The following is a 15,734-nucleotide window of genomic DNA, read 5'->3' as shown; positions in this document are numbered from 1 at the left end:
TGTTACAGCTCACACTTTGAAACTGTTTCAGAGGTACTTATTATTAACTTCTGATAAATGTGAATTATTAATACATGTTTATGGCCATTTTTTCCTTTTTTGAATGGGTGCCTCTTTTTAATAGTAATTAAGTATAGTCCATCATTTTTGTGACAAGTATATCATGACTTTTTCAGATTCCAGCGACAACATGATGCATGACCATATTCATGCTCTGCTGTCGAATCCACTGAGACTGATGACAATGCAGCCAACAGGCAGTACAATCAGTGAAGTACCCTTGCAAGGTACCATCACACCAGTGAGGGGTGCAAGACCACAGTATACACTTGCTCCCTTGTGCACCACAGGGAACTATGTCCTTGTGCATGAGCAGTCAGTGAGTCATCCTCAATCTCAACTTCTGTAATTTATATCTTTCTTACAGTGTGGCATTATTGAAGTATTGATGAAGCTATTAATTCTATTATACACTTAATTCTTATTAGCAACAAATTCTGTTCCTATATTATCCACGTCTCTAAAGAATATTTGTATCCTATCTATGCTTTTGTTTAATCTGACAATATCTTGAAAAGGATAGATTGCTACCCACCGTATAGCGTAAGTGTTGAGTTGCAGACAGGCACAACAAGAATACTACTAAAGACATAAGCTTTTGGTCAGAACGCCTTCTTCTGTAATAGATGACACACACACACACACACACACACACACACACACACACACACACATATTCACACAAATGTTGCTCACACACACGTGACCACTGTCTCTGGCTGCCAGTGCCAAACTGCGAGCAACAGCACATGATGGGAGGAGCAGTACAGTCTGGTTGGTGCGGGTAAGGAGCAGGCTGGGGGGAAGGGAGAGGGAGAGCAGCGTATGGGTGGTGGACAGTAAAGTGCCATTTTGTGGGAGCATATAGGGATAAGGTGGAGAGGGAGTAGGGCAGCCAGATGCACTCAGAAGGATAGACAGAGGGTGGGATGGGGCAGAAAAGAAGCAAAGCAAACAGGCTGTAGATGTGCTTGTGGAATAGAAGGCTCTAGAGTGGGACTGGGAAGGGATAGGCAGGTGAAGGACAATGACTAACAAAGGTTGAGGCCAGGAGGGTTACGGGAAAGTAGGATAAATTCCAGCAAGAGTTCCCACCTGCGAAATTCAGGATGTGAAGCAGTAATTAAAATGAAGAATGTTGTGATGGGCAATATGCTCAGCAACTAAGTGGTGCAACTGTTTCTTGGCCATAGTTTGTTGGTGTCCATTCATGCAAACAGACAGCTTGTTAGTTGTATTGCCCACGTAGAACAAAGCACAGTGGTTGCAGCTTAGCTTGTAGATCATGTGACCAGTTCCACAGGTAGCCCTGCCTATGATGGGATAAATGATGCTTGTGACTGGACTTGCATAAGTGGTGGTGGGAGCATGTATGGGACAGGTCTTGCATCTAGGTCTATTACAGGGATATGAGCCATTAGGCAGTGGGCAGTAATGTGATGTTCACTTATGGTTGTCTTATAGTCTCTCCAAGGAATCGGGCATTTTAAAAGCATCATCACAATAAATATTTTCACTAATGAAATTCATCACAAATAATGCATCACAATTTGAGAAGAATAGTGATACCCATACCTACAACACTAGAGGGAAAACAACTTTCATTACCCATTATTAAAGCTGTCAGTGGCTCAGAAAGGCGTTCAGTATGCAGCAGTAAAAATTTTTGATTGTTTGCTCAATGTCATAAATGTTGGAAAGATAGCAAATCAAGTTTTAAAGCTCATCTAAAATCATTTCTCCTGTAGTGGCATGAGGAGGACTAAAAAATAATGTGTTCATTAATGTTAACACTAATCATGTATACGTATCATGTAAACTGACTTATTCCACATCATTATCACAAAAGAATTGTTCAAATTATCTGTTGAACATATAACTAACTAACTAACTAACTACATATCTCAGAACTGAAACACTTTACATAATACCCTACACTGCTGTCTATTTTATTTTATTTGCTTGTATTGTTTCTCAAAATGATGTAGCTAGATTCAGTGAATTTGAAAGACAAAGAACGTTTATATAGAAAGATCGCTAAAATGATATTACACTGTCCAATCTCATCAATGTGACCATCTATTAAAAGCCTGAATAACGACCTTTTGCAGCGTGAACCACTGCAAGATGTGCAGAAAGAGAGTCAGTGAGGTTCCGGAGGGTACTGACAGGATTTCTGTGCTAGGTTTCTCGGTTGAGGCTCCATGGCGTGATCGAGGTGGCCCCACAAATTCTCAGTTGGGTTTAAATCCAGGGAGTTCGGTGGCCAAGGGAGTGTGATGATATCATTCTGGTGCTCTTTGAATCACGTATGTACACTGTGAGCTGTGTGACACATTGCATTGTCCCCCTAGTAGATGCCATGATGCAAAAGAACAGACTGCATGTAGGGGTTGACATGGTCTCTAAGGACAGATGCAGACTTGTGTTGATCCATTGTACCTTCCAAAATGATAAGATCACCCAGGAAATGCCACGACAACATTCCTCAGACTGTAACACTCCCTCCTTCGGCCTGGACCCTTCCGACAATTGTTGCTGGGGGTTTGTTTTCAGACATTTCACACCAACATCTGAAAAGGCCACCTGTTGCCTCTCAGTTGACGTCCAGTTGCAGCCTTCATCACCAATAAACAGCAGTCATCATGGGTGCAGGAACCAGGCACCTGCTGCATAGGCCATATGCAGCAACATTCGCTAAACAGTCATTAAGAAGGCACTGTTGATAGCCCCTTGGTACATTGGAATGGTCTGTTGCTCAGCAGTTGCACATCTATTTGTCCATACACATTTCCACCATGCGGGTTCACCCCTGTTGTCTATGACCCATGGTGTACCACAGTTGCCTTGGCGCCGGTTTTGGATAGCACCAGTTTGCCATCCATGGTATACCGTATTTACTCGAATCTAAGCCACACTTTTTTTCCGGTTTTTGTAATCCAAAAAACCGCCTGCGGTTTAGAATCGAGTGCAAAGTAAGTGCAAGTTCTGAAAAATGTTGGTAGGTGCCGCCACAACTAAGTTCTGCCATTGAATATATGTAGCGCTACACAGGCATGCTTTGCAGGCACAAAGATAAATACTGGCACCAAAACCTCTGTGTCAAAAAAAAAAAAAAAAAAAAAAGGTGGAAGATGAGCTTTTTTCGCTGCATTTTCATACATTATCCAACGAAGTAAATACAAATTCCGTATTGTTCATCTTCGAATGTAGCAGCATTTCAATGTACTACGAAAATCTGACTGGCAAGACTGTTTGGGATGTTTGTCAATATGGCCAACTCTACGGTCTGAATTTTTTCCTACCTGTGAGAAAAGATGGTTGCTAATAGGAACTTTTATGTATTGTGAATCACATGCAGTATACTCTTCACCATAAGAATAATACGAATATAAACATTTTGCCATGTATTGTTTCGTGTTTGCTGCTATCTCATTTAAATCCTGTCTGCCTAATAAACTACGAAACTTGAGTGAGACAACAGCAGACGCGGAAGAATATGCATATCATGTCATGTTTATATTCATATTATACTTATGCCTAATAGTGGTACTGTCAGAAATGAAGCACGGCAATTGACTAGATCTAAGATGACCCTAATTTCTGTGCAGAATGTAATGTACTAAAGAGGCGTCTGCAAAGATTTTCAAACGGGAGAAAAATTTTTGCTAAACTCTCGTTCAGAACATCTTCTATCATACACAGTCTATTATTTGGTTCTTGTTGATCATTATCGAAGAAAGTACCAGTGTAAGTAACAACAAATAGCAGTCTCTTGCCATTGTTTCACTAATGAGACGATTCCTCTCTTTTGTTTTTTAATTGTAGGCGGCGGCAGCGTGCACAAAAGCAAGCCATGCCGCGAGCGGCGACAGGTCGTAAACACAAATTATCAGAATGCGGCAAACAATGTATGACACAGTACAGTAATGCATTTTCAGCTTAGAGTGACGTAAACACCTAAAACAAAGAGAACGGCACTTATCAGATCAAAGAAAAATAAGCAATCAATTAAAACCAGACGAAGCACGTGAAAAAGGAAGAGCACCCATGTAAATACAGATGGAGCGCCTGACGCATATCAGTGGCTACCTGGTAAAGCTTAACTGCCAAGCTTACGACTCAAACCAAACTACTGTAGCTGTATCGTCATTCATTTGACCTAAATTGTGTCTCATATTACAATGGACCAACTTTGATTCGATTTGGAGGTACGGCCTAAAACTTTTCTCTCCCCTTGAATTTCGAGTCTCAAATTTCAGGTGCGGCTTAGATTCAGGAAATTTTTTTTTCCTTGATTTTCAGTCTCATTTTTCAGGTGCGGCTTAGATTTGAGTGCGGCTTAGATTCGAGTAAATATGGTACTTTAACCACATAATTATGCAAACAGTTCACAAACTTAATTGTTTTGGAAAGACTCCCACCATTGGCCTGGAAGCCAATGATCAAGCCCTTTTAGACATCAGACAAATCACCCCATTTCTGCATTATAACAATGACTACACTGTTTTTCACATCCCCCCGACACACTGCATATACCCTCCAGTGCTAGTACTGCTGCCCCTCCACCCATGAAGGTTTGTTGCTTGTTGATGCTGAACATAGATGGTGGTCACATCAATGTGACTAGATTGTGTATTTTTATAGTGTACAATTAATCTAAGCATGGGACATCCCTTGCTTCACTGTGATCTTCCCTGACCTTACTGGGAGGTTATGCCGTGCGTGTTGCTTAGAGGTGTGCTGGAGTCGTGACATAGCAATGCTAAGCACACTTTTATGATTGAAAGTCTCTACAGTGCGAACATATTGTAAACTACGCTATGAAAAAAAACACGGCACAATTTGATATAGAAATGGCCAGAAATTGACTGAGGAGGTTGCCAGATTTTGTGATACCTGCAAAGGACAACAGTTTTTTAAGCACATTAATAATACTATCATTTAAGAAATAAACATTAAGGAAATATTACATAAATTTTAAGTAATTACTTGAAATGTCATTCAGATAATGTAATTTTTTAATATTGTTTCATATTTTACACTGTCAGTCACTGACAAATGCTGCAGCCTGAATGGGAAGTTTAGTGTCAGTCACCAATGAGTGACATGGCACCTAATGTATTAATGTACATGGCCATATTGACTGTACATTAACTAAAGTCATATGTATTTGAAATACTCAGAACAGCATTAAATAATAGTGATAGTTAAATGTTAATAGTGAGAAAGTTTAATTGATTCCATAGTGAGAATAATGTACTGTTTTCAGTCAAATGGCTTAGTGCTGGTAGACTGGTCTGCGGGTGAGATCCACAAAGTGCCACTTTCTGGCAGCCCAGGTGACCGAGGTGGTGCTGGAGGCTTCTTTGGTCTTGCATCTTCGAGTGTGGGCAATTGGAAGATGCTCCCAGCTCTGCTTCATGACATGCACACTGCTGTAAGTTCTTAGTGGTGTGCTAATTCTTGCTTTAATAAAAATGTGAAGATTCTCCTGACGAAGTTTTCTGTAGAATTAATTTTTTTATCATCATATTGTAAATTGTGTATTACATGCCATAGGAATTACAGCACTTTCAAAATCTTTTACCCTGAAATTAGTAAAAGACCTGGAAAATTCTGCTTAAAATTTTCCACAAGCTACAGTGCAGACGATAAAATCTGAAGACTTTAGTGATTCTTTTTGTAATTAAGTTAAAACAGGACATTTCTGTCATGAATACTTCGAGTTTCAATAGCTAATAATTATTCCAAACTAACAGAACCTTCATCACTCTTCAATCTAAGACATTTGTACATAAATACAGGAATAGGTGAATAACACAGATTTATTCTTTGAAAACAACAGTACAAACTCCAAGGAAAAACCTCAAAATCTCAACCATGAAAATCCAGATGCTACATTAATGACAGGAATCAGCAAAAATCTTATTTTCTTGTTTATCTTATCCTACACATGGCCAGGCAGTAATTGAAGTAGAGCTTTTCTAAGCTAGAAAGGGTTCTGTTCCCTTATCCATTAAAGTGAAAAAATGCTTTTAGTTACATGAAACCTTTGCAGTTTGTTTTTTCCCAATGGGGAGCCAATGTTTAAGCACTTTATTTATAAATCATTTATCATAACATTGATCATTGGTCTTAAATTGAGAGCTAAATCTCCAAAACTTCTTTGTGACTGTTTTAAGCATATGCTGCTTTCTGTATCTCCTGACATTGAAATGCAAATCTTTCTTTCAGGTGTTCTATGAGGAAGGAGGAGAAAGAGCAGAGGTTGTGAATTTTCAGACGTTCATGAGATACAACATCACATTTCCTATGAATGTCATTTCTATACATATACCTTCACCTAACCATTGGCTTATAGAATGTGAAGACAGGTATGCATCATTGTAATTTATAACAGTAATGAAAGATGGAAAAATATGTAAAATCCGGGAAAGGCAAATGTAAAATCCGGGAAAGGCAACCAGTTGCCTGTAGAGGATTGCTGCATGGCTCACAGACACACATAATAGAAAACAGTTAACACTAGCTTTCAAGCTCTTGAAAACACTTAAAACTAGCTTTCAAGCTCTTGCTCTTTTTCTAGTAGGAGTAACACGCATGCATGCACGTGTGTGCACGCACATACACACACACACACACACACACACACAAATGAACATGCTTGCAGTAGCAGTGAGACTGCAAGCACGTACTATAAGGTGTCTGCATGGTTGTGTGCGTGTGCGACTGTGGTACTGCTACTAGGAAAGAACAAGAGCTCAAAAGCTAGTGTCAGCGGTTTCGTATTATGTGCTCCTGTGTGCCACACACCAAGTCTCTTATAATTAATTGGTTGTCTTTCCTTATTTCACTGTAATTAGTGTTGCTTTACGTATTTAAATTTTTTAGGAGGATACTGTGCTGGCTGAGTCATTAAACCACAAGATATTATAGTCATGTGAAATATGATGAATTTTTATGAAACTCCAACTGTATGTGTTTGTGAGTGTGACCGTGACTGTGACTTTCTGTTCCTTTTTTTAATGCATGAACTAAAAATGTGCTAAATGGAAACTGAAAAAAATATCTCATGCTGATAGGTTTGAAATGATTTAAAGAAGACATTCCATACTTATTTAAGCATTTAGTGACCAGATATTCTATTTATACCCTACTATAAAAAGGATAGTTGCTACTCACCGTATAGCAGAGATGATGAGTCACAGGTAGGCACAACAAAAAGACTGTCAGAAATTGAGCTTCAGCTGCCAGAGGCTGTGACCAAGTGTGTACGAGTTGCCTTTGTGTGTGTGTGTGTGTGTGTGTGTGTGTGTGTGTGTGTGTGTGTTTCGATGAAGGCTTAGCTGGCCACAAGCTATGCCTATATGCGACTCAGCTTCTCTGCTATATGGTGAGTAGCAACTATCTTTCCATAATATTGCTATTTATAACCTAGATATACAAGATGTTTTCAAAACTCTTTTCCATATTTGGAGAGGTGATAATATGGATCAAAACAAGAAAAAAATGTCCAATAAACATGGGCTCTAAAATGCATACTTTTAGAGCTTCAGGGGCCGCTCAAAAATATGAGAACACTGCAAGAAATGCGTACTTGTACGTAAATGCACGTGCTTCCCAAGCCTGCAGGGTGTGCTGTTTTGTTTGACCATGAACAGCACCTGTAAAACGTCCTCAGTGCAATGCAAGTGTCAGTCAGTAGGAGACCAATATTCTGTATAGTTCTGAGTGGATTATGTCCGAGCTAGATGAATTCAAACATGGGAAAATTGTTGACGTTCAAATGGTGGATGCTTCTGCACTCAAGGTAGCCAAAGAGTTTGGTGTTTCAAGAGGCACCATATTGAAGATTTGTACTGCATACAGGGAAAGCAGAAAAACATCATCCCGTAAGTCACAATGTAGATGAAAGTCTGTGTTGAGTGATCATGATGGATAACCAATCCAGAGAATTGTGACGAAAAATAATAGGATGTCAACTCAAAAAGTCACTACAGAACTGAATGTCCTTGTGAGCAATGGGGATGAATTGTTGTATCTCTCCTGGCCAACAGTCCCCATATCACAAAATTATTGAGTCTTTGTGGTCTGCTATGGAGAGAAGCATTCACGATCACTAAGTACCTCCATCATCGCTACCAGAACTTGCCACAATTTTGCTGGAAGAATGGCACAAGGTTACCTTAAAAGCCATATGGGACTTGCATTTATCCTTCTAAGATGACTAGAAACGTTTTGGATACCTACGGTTTTCCTACACCAGTATGGTAATGTGTTATGTTTTTAGTGTTTCCATATTTTGTCCACACCTTTATGAGTATTTGTTCATCTTCACTACAAACATCTCTTCTACTGCAACTCTTGTTATTATAAATGACCTACAGAAAGCAGTAAACAAATGAGAAAGCATTATTCTGTTACTCTTAAAAATCAGAACTTCTAATGTAATCTTCTAGGTATCACATACATCCTACAGTTGTGAGTCATCAATAAAAGTAGTGTTCAATGTAGTGTCCATTCATAGTACGTCATACTTCTGTCCAGTGTCTTAGGGAATCACACTCTCTCTGAAAAATCCATGTTGGTCACAGATGCACTGACAGGTGTTCCTGTAGTGTTTTCACATTATTAATGGGGAATACATATATCAAAGATTTCAAGAGTCCCTACAAGCAAAAATCCAAGAGATTAAGATCAGTGGAATGAGTTTGCCAAGGTATTGGACCTCCCAAACCAACCCTTTCACAGAAATATTGAAACACAAACTGGTTCCATTAGTTCTAATGTATGCACTGCACTTACCCAGAACTGTAACAACACTAGCAGATGTTTATTGCATGCTGTATCTGTGTATCCTCATTTGTGTACTGCATTCTGTAGGTCATTTGTAATAGCAAAGAGCTTGTAGTAAAAGAGATGTGTTTCACAACAGCAAAGATTAACAAGTGCTCATAGCTCTTAAGGTATGCATTTTAAAGCCCATGTTTAGTGGACTTTTTGTCTGGTTTTGGTCCGTACTACCACCTCTTGAAATATGGAAAACTTTTTTTTAACACCTTGTATATTGTGACAGGAATGTGTTGTTTTTATCTGTTAGCACTGAGTCAGTTCCACTTTACACTAAGAGTTAGCACCACAGAAGATTTAGCAGCCATTGCTTATAATTCTTCCTGGAATGCCAATGTGTGTACTGATGGAGAGCATCAGGGATCAGGAAGAATATTAAGAAAGTGACAGTTACAATGAAACATTAGTTATCATGCAAGCAGACTCTGCATCTAAAGGTGATGAGACTATGAAGGAGTAAAACTAACTTCATTCACCTCAGTTATCATAACCCAGTTATCATGTTATCTTAAGCAATTTTTGTCTTATTTTATTTCATTTCTTCCCTACATCTGTAATGTAAACTGAGATTGAGATCTTTGGATTTTCCAAACAACAAGTGGATTGGTTATTTTTTAATTAATTTCAACATTCAATTTTGAATAATACTTCCATATATTCTCAACTTCGTGGTCCAATAACTTCGGAAATTATATAACTGCATGCCCTTGCATTCTGCATACTCAACCACAACTTTTTCCTTTGCATGTCGTGCTACAGCTATGATTCAATATCTTCTGCCAAAACTCTCAATACAATGAAAATCAAAGATATAACTTAAATAAGAAAGTACATGAATATGTTTTTTGTGAGTTAGCGAATAATAATAATAATAATTTTGTTTTAAGTGTATTTCATAAAATTATTGCAATGACTTACATGTAAGAAAATTAGTTTTATAAAATGAATTAATTATTTTGAAACCTTTTAATTTTTTATTGTAGATATAATAAGCAAATAAAAGCTACTAAGTCTGGTTTTGGAAGCAACATGATTTCACTCTTAATCATTATTCACACAAATTTTACTTTAAAAATAAATCTATGATGATTTATCTGGATTTTTACATATGAATATGATAAATGAAACTGGTCGATATCATGCCATGACATAAAGTGAAGAGACCTATACCTACTAAAATAAACTCATGTTGTTGTTTGTTGTTGTGGTCTGCAGTCCTGAGACTGGTTTGATGCAGCTCTCCATGCTACTCCATCCTCTGCAAGCTGCTTCATCTCCCAGTACCTACTGCAACCTACATCCTTCTGAATCTGCTTAGTGTATTCATCTCTTGGTCTCCCTCTACGATTTTTACCCTCCACGCTGCCCTCCAATACTAAATTGGTGATCCCTTGATGCCTCGGAACATGTCCTACCAACCGATCCCTTCTTCTGGTCAAGTTGTGCCACAAACTTCCCTTCTCCCCAATCCTATTCAATACTTCCTCATTAGTTATGTGATCTACCCATCTAATCTTCAGCATTCTTCTGTGGCACCACATTTCAAAAGCTTCTATTCTCTTCTTGTCCAAACTATTTATCGTCCATGTTTCACTTCCATACATGGCTACACTCCATACAAATACTTTCAGAAATGACTTCCTGACACTTAAATCTATACTCGATGTTAACAAATTTCTCTTCTTCAGAAGCGCTTACCTTGCCATTGCCAGTCTACATTTTATATCCTCTCTACTTCGACCATCATCAGTTACTTTGCTCCCAAATAGCAAAACTCGTTTACTACTTTAAGTGTCTCAATTCCTAATCTAATTCCCTCAGCATCACCCGACTTAATTCGACTACATTCCATTATCCTTGTTTTGCTTTTGTTGATGTTCATCTTATACCCTCCTTCCAAGACACTGTCCATTCCGTTCAACTGCTCATCGGCGAACCTCAAAGTTTTTATTTCTTCTCCATGGATTTTAATACCTACTCCGAATTTTTCTTTTGTTTCCTTTACTGCTTGCTCAATATTCAGATTGAATAACATCGGGGAGAGGCTACAACCCTGTCTTACTCCCTTCCCAACCACTGCTTCCCTTTCATGACCCTCGACTCTTATAACTGCCATCTGGTTTCTGTACAAATTGTAAATAGCCTTTCGCTCCCTGTATTTTACCCCTGCCACCTTTAGAATTTGAAAGAGAGTATTCCAGTCAACATTGTCAAAAGCTTTCTCTAAGTCTACAAATGCTAGAAACGTACATTTGCCTTTCCTTAATCTTTCTTCTAAGGTAAGTCGTAAGGTCAGTATTGCCTCACGTGTTCCAGTATCTCTACGGAATCCAAACTGAACTTCCCCGAGGTCGGCTTCTACTAGTTTTTCCATTCGTCTGTGAAGAATTCATGTTAGTATTTTGCAGCTGTGACTTATTAAACTGATTGTTCGGTAATTTTCACATCTGTCAACACCTGCTTTCTTTGGGATTGGAATTATTGTATTCTTCTTGAAGTCTGAGGGTATTTCGCCTGTTTCATACATCTTGCTCACCAGATGGTAGAGTTTAGTCAGGACTGTCTCTCCCAAGGCCGTCAGTAGTTCCAATGGAATGTTGTCTACTCCGGGGGCCTTGTTTCGACTCAGGTCTTTCAGTGCTCTGTCAAACTCTTCACGCAGTATCGTATCTCCCATTTCATCTTGATCTACATCTACATCCTCTTCCATTTCCATAATATTGTCCTCAAGTACATCGCCCTTGTATAGACCCTCTATATACTCCTTCCACCTTTCTGCTTTCCCTTCTTTGCTTAGAACTGGGTTTCCATCTGAGCTCTTGATGTTCATACAAGTGGTTCTCTTATCTCCAAAGGTCTCTTTAATTTTCCTGTAGGCAGTATCTATCTTACCCCTAGTGAGATAAGCCTCTACATCCTTACATTTGTCCTCTAGCCATCCCTGCTTAGCCATTTTGCACTTCCTGTCGATCTCATTTTTGAGACGTTTGTATTCCTTTTTGCCTGCTTCATTTACTGCATTTTTATATTTTCTCCTTTCATCAATTAAATTCAATATTTCTTCTGTTACCCAAGGATTTCTACTAGCCTTCATCTTTTTACCTTAATTACCTTTAATATACTACAGCATACATTTGCAACTGTTCTTTGCAAACTGTCGTACTGTGTGTAGCAAAGGGTGACTACATAGAACTACCATCCTCCAACCTCAGTTGCAGCCCCTGCTCCCCCTCCCTCTCTCCTGCCCACTCCACCTCCCCCCCTCTCTCTCTCTCCCTCCCCCCTCCCCCCTCCCCCCCAGCCACCCTTTTCTCCTTCTCTTCCCCCCTTCCACAGACAAATGATCTGTCAGTTAAGTTATCCTTCCCCAGTATATTTCTGGTTGCGCAACATCTGACTGATTTGTCCCCAGTTAACCATGAATGGCAGACAGTGGTGGGTTTTCGTTAATCTAGGATGAGGGTGAAAATGAGAACAGGCTGTGCAGACTGCTCCCTTATTCCTTAGTAGTAGTTATGAGGTGCTGTCCAGTGTTAATGGTACAACTGAGTCAGTGTGGGATGCCTCATCTGCTGGGCTAATGGCCTAGTTCGGCACCAAGTCTGGGCTAGTGCAAAGCATTGGCAGATAGTGGAAGCCCTCAGGGAAATAGGAAGTAGATTGGGAAAGAAGCCCAGTGTCCACTCAGTGTGTTTGGTGGGAGCTCTCATCCAACAACTGAAGGCTTTGCTGACAGCCATTGAATGCACTGGAAGCAACCAGATGCAAATCATAGATCATGTTGGCATAAATGACACTTTGGTTCTGTGAGCATCCTCAGTTCCTTCTGGTGATTAGCTACATTGGTGAAGGTAGCTAGCACTGCCTGTGGGCTGCAAGCAGGGTTCACTATTTGCACCATCATACCCAGAGTTAATTTTGCTCCTTTGCTTTGAAGCCAATCGAAAGTTTTAAATCATAGGCTCATATGATTCTGAGATAATCTCAGATGTGAATTTCTCAATCTCTGCCTATCAGGTGGTGAATTGTAGGGTCCCCTCAATAAGTCAGGCATGCACTACACAAAGGAAGTGGCTAGTCAGTTACAGTACAAGGCTTCTCATTTACTATCTGTTACAATTTGCAGAATAATCACAGAAGGTGCTATATGAAGAAAAGCAAACAGCGTATGGTGTAATTCCTTTTAATTAAATTGCAGTCAGCTCAAGATGGATAACCTATAGTAACAGATCCCAAACAGCAAAAAGATCCAAAATTTTCAAATTAGTTAGCATGGAGGAGAGCATCAGTGGTCATAGGACTGTGAGAGCAGCAATGGTTGTATGTGTTGCAAGGAAGTCAACTGCTGCGGAAGATGGCCATGCAAACAAACATATTATGGCTTTTCTTTGTTTTTAGTTAGAGGAACCCTTCCTTAGGATTGATGATGAATTTCCGCCACAATCAAAGATAGATCAGCACGTTAGCCCCAGAGAGCTTTCTTCCTTGTAGATCAGAAAGAGAAAAGGTTAATGTGCTGTTAGTAAACTGCAGAGCCAAAATGGTAAGATCTCAGATTTAGTATCACTTATTAAGGTTAATGATGCTCAGATAGTGTCAGAAACTGACAGTTGGTTTAAACTAAACATGAATAGCAGAAAAATCCTAAATTCAGATTTGGATTTTTATCACAAGGATAGGTTAGGTGTCAGGTAGTTATGGAACAAGGGGTATACACATGGCTGATAATGCATTTATTGCCGTAAGGAATTCAGTAATATCTAGTAAGGATACAGAATGTGAAATAATGTTTGTGAAGTGAAGCCTGAAAGATGGGTCAGATGCTTTTATGGACTGCGTGCATCAGAAGCTATAGTGTCAGAGCCCATCAGTAAGAACATGCACAATATTCTAGAATGAATTTTCACAATGCAGCACGTGTACTGAATTGAAACTTACTGGCAGATTAAAACTGTATGCTGGCCTGGAACTTTAACCTGGGGTCTTTGCCTTTTGCGGGCAATTGCTCTACCATACTGAGCTATCCAAGTAGGAGATAGGTATTAGCAGAAGTAAAGCTGTGAGCGCATGTCGTGGGGTGATGCTTGGATAACTCAGTTGGCAGAGAGCACTCAATAATGAAAGGCAAAGATCCTGTGTTCAAATCCCAGTCTGGCACACAGGTTTAATCTGTCAAGATGTTTCATACAGAATATTGTAAGTTTTCTGATCATGTTGTCTTAACAGGATGAGAATTCAGTTTACCGAATGGGAGGGTCATGCAATCAATCTGGTGCCAGAGACAGGGATTTGTGTGTGATTGTCCTGAATGTCTTGTATGATAATTACTTTAGGCAGTTAATTAGAGAACCAAATCATGAGGGCAATGTCTTAGACTTCCTACAGCAAAAAGATCCAAAATTTTCAAATTAGTTAGCATAAAGGAGAGCATCAGTGGTCATAGGACTGTGAGAGCAGCAATTGTTGTGGGTGTTGCAAGGAAGTCATCTATTCACTTGGACAGTGACCATAGTGGCCTTGAAATGGAAGACACCATGGAGAAGGCCAAAACACTGAGCTTGGTCTTTCGAAACTGTTTCACTGTGGAAGATTATAATACAGTTTGTCCCGCAAACAATCCTGTAGGAGAAACATCCACAACTGAGCATTGTCCCAGAGGTTGAAAATACCGCTTCAAATGTAAAGTTCTTTTTTTATTACACGACCAGTTTCTGCTATTATAAGCCCATCTTCAGGTGTCGTAACTTGGTGCTGTGGCCCCGAGTGCCGCGGTGGATGTGTACTAGGCACGGTGTGCTACCTATGAGCGTAGAACAGGGAGTTAGGTAGCACACTGTGCCTAGTACACATCCACCGCGGCACTCGGGGCCACAGCACCAAGTTACAACACCTGAAGATGGGCTTATAATACCCAAAACCGGTTGTGTGATAATACAAGAACTTTACATTTGAAGTGGTATTTTCAACCTCTGGTACAGTTTGTCCTTTCAGTCATTGCACGATATTGAGATAAATTATCAGAGAATAGAAACTCAGTTAAAATCACTCAGTAGTGGAAAGTTGCCTTGACTGGATGAGATACCTGTGAGATTCTAGAAAAATTATGTGAAAGAACTGTCTCCTCTTCTATCAGTGCTTTATCATAAACTGCTCGAGCAACAAAGGGTACCTAGTGATTGGAAAAAAATTACAGATTATTCCGTTTCAAGAAGTGTGGTAGGACAAATGCACACCATTATAGGCCTTTCTCACTTGGCCTTTGCCAGTCTGTTGTAGATCATGTTTTATGCTCATGTATTATGACATTTTTGGAGGATGAAAATCTCCTCTATAAAAATCAACATGGACCCCACAAACAAGATATTGTAAGAGTCAGTTCACTCTGTTCTTCCATGGGATCTAAAAATACTGTTCTGCGCTATTGTTTAGTAATAAAATAGATTTCAAAGTATCGGACTAATGTCATTGGATGCAAAACATCCTCACAGGTAGAACTCAATACATTGTTCTTAACAAAACAAAACAAAATCAACAGATATAAAGGTATTTCAGAAGTACTCCAGGGAAGTTTAATAGAACTGTTACTCTTTACGATGCATATAAATAATCTAATAGATAACTTTGGATGCTCCTGTAGGCTGTTCACAGTTGATGCAGTTGTCTTTACAGTAGCAGATTGCAGTAGTACTCGCAGAAGATCAACAACTGGTGCAGGGACTGATAGTTGACATTGAATATAAATAAATGTAATTTATTGTTCACTAATAGGTGAAGAAATCGTTAGTGGTTACTTACACCGTTGGCAACAAATCACTAGAAAT

The 15,734-nt window shown here is 39.3% G+C and overlaps 1 protein-coding gene across 1 annotated transcript in view; it reads left to right on the top strand.

Annotated features, from left to right (window-relative positions):
- The window catches only part of LOC126198488 (von Willebrand factor A domain-containing protein 8), a 275,162-nt gene that overhangs the window by 177,909 nt on the left and 81,519 nt on the right, over positions 1-15,734 (top strand). Inside the window, exons 21-23 of the mRNA XM_049934860.1 lie at positions 177-379; positions 5,333-5,500; positions 6,298-6,437. Of these exons, the coding sequence (XP_049790817.1) occupies positions 177-379; positions 5,333-5,500; positions 6,298-6,437 (511 nt within the window). The remainder of the gene's footprint in view (positions 1-176; positions 380-5,332; positions 5,501-6,297; positions 6,438-15,734) is intronic.

This window comes from Schistocerca nitens, chromosome 8 (genome assembly GCF_023898315.1).
Source record: "Schistocerca nitens isolate TAMUIC-IGC-003100 chromosome 8, iqSchNite1.1, whole genome shotgun sequence".
Lineage (NCBI taxonomy): Eukaryota > Metazoa > Arthropoda > Insecta > Orthoptera > Acrididae > Schistocerca > Schistocerca nitens.
The sequence above is the reverse complement of the archived record's forward strand: the minus strand, read 5'-3'. Positions and strand labels throughout refer to the sequence as shown.